This window comes from Gymnodraco acuticeps, unplaced genomic scaffold (assembly GCF_902827175.1).
Source record: "Gymnodraco acuticeps unplaced genomic scaffold, fGymAcu1.1, whole genome shotgun sequence".
Classification (NCBI taxonomy): domain Eukaryota; kingdom Metazoa; phylum Chordata; class Actinopteri; order Perciformes; family Bathydraconidae; genus Gymnodraco; species Gymnodraco acuticeps.
Window position 1 is genome coordinate 192,400 of NW_022990660.1, and position 4,951 is coordinate 197,350.

The 4,951-nt window shown below is 43.0% G+C and overlaps 1 protein-coding gene across 1 annotated transcript; it reads right to left on the bottom strand.

Moving 5' to 3' along the window:
* Nucleotides 1-1,102: 1,102 nt before the first annotated feature.
* Nucleotides 1,103-2,962, bottom strand: LOC117554943 (cytochrome c oxidase subunit 5A, mitochondrial-like). Its single transcript, XM_034229571.1, has 2 exons — nucleotides 2,509-2,962; nucleotides 1,103-1,393 (listed from the first exon to the last, which is right to left on the bottom strand). The coding sequence occupies exons 1-2, from the start codon at nucleotides 2,626-2,628 to the stop codon at nucleotides 1,280-1,282; spliced, it is 234 nt and encodes a 77-aa protein (XP_034085462.1). The 5' UTR covers nucleotides 2,629-2,962; the 3' UTR covers nucleotides 1,103-1,279.
* Nucleotides 2,963-4,951: the final 1,989 nt, after the last annotated feature.

Here is a 4,951-nt window from a genome sequence, read left to right on the forward strand (position 1 = left end):
AATATGGATTTAAAGTCTTGTTTCTTTTGTATATTGTGTCCAAAGAACAGGGATATATCATAACTATGCAATATGTCACGAGTAATTATGGATAAGGAAATACTTTTTTAATTACAGTGTATATTTAGTCAAATATATTTAGCCACCAATGCGTTTTTTGCCCATTGCAGAGAGCAGAATTAAAATCCTTCAGCGTAGAAATGTACCCAAGTACAGAAATAGAAACAAAGCAAGTCCTGGACCTGAAGCTCATCAAACCAAAAGGTACAAACTGGTTCATCAACACTTTGACCAAGAGAGATAAACAATGTTTTAATCTTGTATTCATGAGTTTATTTGATCAACTTGGAAAATACGATGCATTTATATACAGTATGTATGTATATGCGTGTGTGTGTGTGTGTGTGTGTGTGTGTGTGTGTGTGTGTGTGTGTGTGTGTGTGTGTGTGTGTGTGTGTGTGTGTGTGTGTGTGTGTGTGTGTGTGTGTGTGCGTGTGTGTGTGTGTGTGTGTGTGTCTAAGCATGCACGGATCATTCCATGGGAAAAAAAGGCCATCTTTTGAGGGATGTGTTTGATGTGTCTTTGAAGAGCTGCTTGATTACTCAAAAACAAAAAACAACTGTTAGTGTGTTTATGCGCCTGGCTGCCAAAGATAAACATGCAGTTTGACCGAGGGCTGATTTCTTTAGTGAGCAGAGAAGGAGAAAGACCTGGAGCAAAGAGAAGGAACTCAAATGAAGAAGCATGTCAGTGCAGAGGAGACTTCAGAAGTAATCTTGAAGCCTTCTTCTGCCAGCGAGCTGCAGGACTCATCTGAAGAAGACACAAGGTTCGAGGGGGGGTCTGACACTGAATGCTCTCTGGAGTCCAGCCTTTCTTTGAGTTCCTCTGACCCTTCCTCTGAAAGTAGAGAGGACACTGAGGGTCCGGGCCACAGTGAGGGGACAGAGAAGAACGGAGGTCGTTCTCCCAGGAGCTGGGGAAAACCAGGGTGTCCTCACAGATTGTGAGAAGAAAGCCCCCCGTGGTGGAGGATGGTGGGCCGGACAAATATATTATATTATATATAATATATTTATACATATATATTTAAGAAGTACAATATAAGCCGAGCACACGTTTTATTTGTGGGCCGTATTCCATTCTACTTTTATTATTTGCTGAGGTTTGGAGACCCCTGATGTAGAGTCATCTCTGGGATGAAACTGTCCCTGAGACACGTGTGCAGGGATGTGCTAAAAACACATGTTGTAATGAGAGCATCGTCACCTGGAGGGTCTACAACTTGTCCATGCCGAGCTGTTCTGGAGTCGAGACGCCGAGCTCTGACAGCGTGGGCTGCAGCTCCTGGATCAGGTACGGGTAGATCTCTTTGTGGGGGCCGGCTTTGTCCTGAAGGACACAGAGGAAATAACAAATGAAGAGGATTTTGTTATGGAGAACACAGCTTACACTACTTACAGCGATCAGCAATACGTATGGACTGAAGCCCTCCTTTATGATTGGTTTAAAAATCAATTAGCATCTAGTAATCAAATAAACAACAAGTCTTTCCATTCACAACACATGGGAATACCACGGTGATAATATTGTTCTCTACTTCAATCCATTATATTGCACCATAAGATTATTAAACACCTGCACTTTTTAAAGACCATCCATAAACATTCATCTGTTTGCATCTTGCTAATTATTTATCTAATATATCAGATTTACTTGTATATAGACTCTTCTTGCACTATTTCTATTATATTTGTATTTACTTGCACATCTCAAATCATTCTCTCACACTATTTTATTCATCTTTCACTCAGAAATGTTCCTAACAGAGTGCATTGACCTAGAAGTCTCTCAGTGGGCACCTTGCTTCCCTTGTTGTCTCCTTAAGGAAACACAGGACCATCCTTTACGAAAGATACGTTTATGTATAAATATTCCATAGAGTATTATTTATTCAAAGCCGTTATATACAATGATACTAAATGGCTTTCATGCAACCAATTAGCTTCACACATTTATGAAACCCTCAAGAAACAACATGCTATGCACGGACTCAAGTATCTAGATGTGCTTTTAGTCACTTTGTAGTTTTCCCACAACAGAGGCACATCAAAAACACCCTCCGTCTCATCATAACGTCTCCCAGTGTCCTGACGAATTCTCCTTCACTACTTCCTTTAATCCCAGATCATTATGTTATTATACCAGAACAGCTTCATCCCACAGGCCATCAGACTGTTCAACACCTGAGCTTTTGAAAGAACATCCATATATATATATATATATATATATATATATATAAAAATAAACTTGCCTTGCACTATTTTATCTGTTTTACTGTGTTTCGCTGTTGGAGGAGCCTCAGATTTAATACATATCTAAACTGTAGCTATGTACACATGACAATAAAAGCCTTGAATCTTGAACATTTTCATGGACATTAAGTAAGAGTGGTTAGGAGGAGACATAGGGCCTCATTTCTTCTACAATTCGATAAGTGATCTCACCTGAACGGCCTCCAGGATACGGATGGCGCTGGCCATGTCGTTCAGTCTCCGGCACGCTCTGAGCGCTGAGTCCACGATCTTAGCCTCGGGCACCAGGTCGTACCCGATCAGGGTGTTCATGCCTTCACATTCATTTAAAAAACAAATGTATTACTTGGAAGAATTAGCAATCATTAACAAGAGTCGTCTGAATTTAAGGTTCATAAAAAATACATTAAGACAATTTCTTGTGGAGAAGATATTCGTCAGCTTTATTGAAGAGACTCAAGGTCCATTTTTAAAAGACATACAGTTCAATATAAATGAAAAAGGCAGTTATACCAATGTTTCCACAGAGGTGACTGGTATCGTACTGAGACGAGGATTTGACAGCAGCATAATGACACATTCATAATATTGCCTCAAACCATTACAAAACATGAAATGGGATAATACATATGATATGCATATCGTAGGTGTGTGTCTTTGAACCTTGAGTGTATTGGACCGTCAACCTAGTTATTTACATTTTTTGAAGGGATCCTTTTTCAGAGTGTGGTGCGTTCAGGGACCCTCAGTCACTTTGATTATATCTGTGTGTAGTTCAGAGTGTGGTGCGTTCAGGGAACCTCAGTAACCCAGCTTTGTGTGTGTGTAGTTCAGAGTGTGGTGCGTTCAGGGACCCTCAGTAACTTTGACCATATGTGTGTGTAGTTCAGAGTGTGGTGGCGTTTCAGGGACCCTCATTAACTGATTATATATGTGTGTAGTTCAGAGTGTGGTGCGTTCAGGGACCCTCAGTAACTGATTATATGTGTGTGTAGTTCAGAGTGTGGTGCGTTCAGGGACACTCAGTCACTTTGATTATATCTGTGTGTAGTTCAGAGTGTGGTGCGTTCAGGGACCCTCAGTAACTGATTATATCTGTGTGTAGTTCAGAGTGTGGTGCGTTCAGGGACCCTCAGTAACCCAGCTGTGTGTGTGTAGTTCAGAGTGTGGTGCGTTCAGGGACCCTCACTAACTTTGATTATATCTGTGTGTAGTTCAGAGTGTGGTGTGTTCAGGGACCCTCAGTAACCCAGCTTTGTGTGTGTGTAGTTCAGAGTGTGGTGCGTTCAAGGACCCTCACTACTGATTATATGTGTGTAGTTCAGAGTGTGGTGTTTCAGGGACCCCGTAACTTTGTGTGTGTGTGTTCAGAGTGAGGTGCGTTCAGGGACCCTCAGTAACTTTGACTATGTGTGTGTAGTTCAGAGTGTGGTGCGTTCAGGGAACTCAGTAACCCAGTTGTGTGTGTGTGTATTACAGTGTGGTGCGTTCAGGGACCCTCAGTAACTGATTATATGTGTGTAGTTCAGAGTGTGGTGCGTTCAGGTAACCTCACTAACCCTAATTATATGTGTGTGTAGTTCAGAGTGTGGTGCGTTCAGGGACCCTCAGTAACTTTAATTATATCTGTGTGTAGTTCAGAGTGTGGTGCGTTCAGGGACCCTCAGTAACCCAGCTGTGTGTGTAGTTCAGAGTGTGGTGCGTTCATGGATCTTCCGTAACTATGACCATATGTGTGTGTAGTTCAGAGTGTGGTGCGTTCAGGGAACCTCAGTAACCAAGCTTTGTGTGTGTGTAGTTCAGAGTGTGGTGCGTTCAGGGACCCTCGGTAACTTTGACTATATGTGTGTGTAGTTCAGAGTGTGGTGCGTTCAGGGACCCTCAGTAACCACCATATGTGTGTAGTTCAGAGTGTGGTGTGTTCAGGGACCCTCAGTCACTTTATATCTGTGTGTAGTTCAGAGTGTGGTGCGTTCAGGGACCCTCAGTAACCCAGTTGTGTGTGTGTGTAGTTCAGAGTGTGGTGCGTTCAGCGACCCTCAGTAACTGATTATATATGTGTAGTTCAGAGTGTGGTGCGTTCAGGGACCCTCAGTAACTTTGTGTGTGTAGTTCAGAGTGTGGTGCGTTCAGGGACCTCTTCCGTAACTATGACCATATCTGTGTGTAGTTCAGAGTGTGGTGCGTTCAGGGAACCTCAGTAACCAAGCTTTGTGTGTGTGTAGTTCAGAGTGTGGTGCGTTCAGGGACCCTCAGTAACCAAGCTTTGTGTGTGTGTAGTTCAGAGTGTGGTGCGTTCAGGGACCCTCTGTAACTTTGCTATATGTGTGTGTAGTTCAGAGTGTGGTGCGTTCAGGGACCCTCAGTAACTTTGACCATATGTGTGTGTAGTTCACAGTGTGGTGCGTTCAGGGACACTCAGTAACCCAGCTGTGTGTGTGTGTAGTTCAGAGTGTGGTGCCTTCAGGGACCCTCAGCAACTGATTATATATGTGTGTAGTTCAGAGTGTGGTGCGTTCAGGGACCCTCAGTAACCCAGCTTGTGTGTGTGTGTGTAGTTCAGAGTGTGGTGCGTTCAGGGACACTCAGTAACCCAGTTGTGTGTGTGTGTAGTTCAGAGTGTGGTTTGGTGGTT

Bases quoted from the DNA above. Each gene is read 5' to 3' on its own strand.
- LOC117554943 (XM_034229571.1), bottom strand. From the start codon at position 2,628: ATGAACACCCTGATCGGGTACGACCTGGTGCCCGAGGCTAAGATCGTG. The intron at 1,394-2,508 runs GTGAGATCACTT...TGTGTCCTTCAG, and splicing joins GTATCCTGGAGGCCGTTCAG to GACAAAGCCGGCCCCCACAA.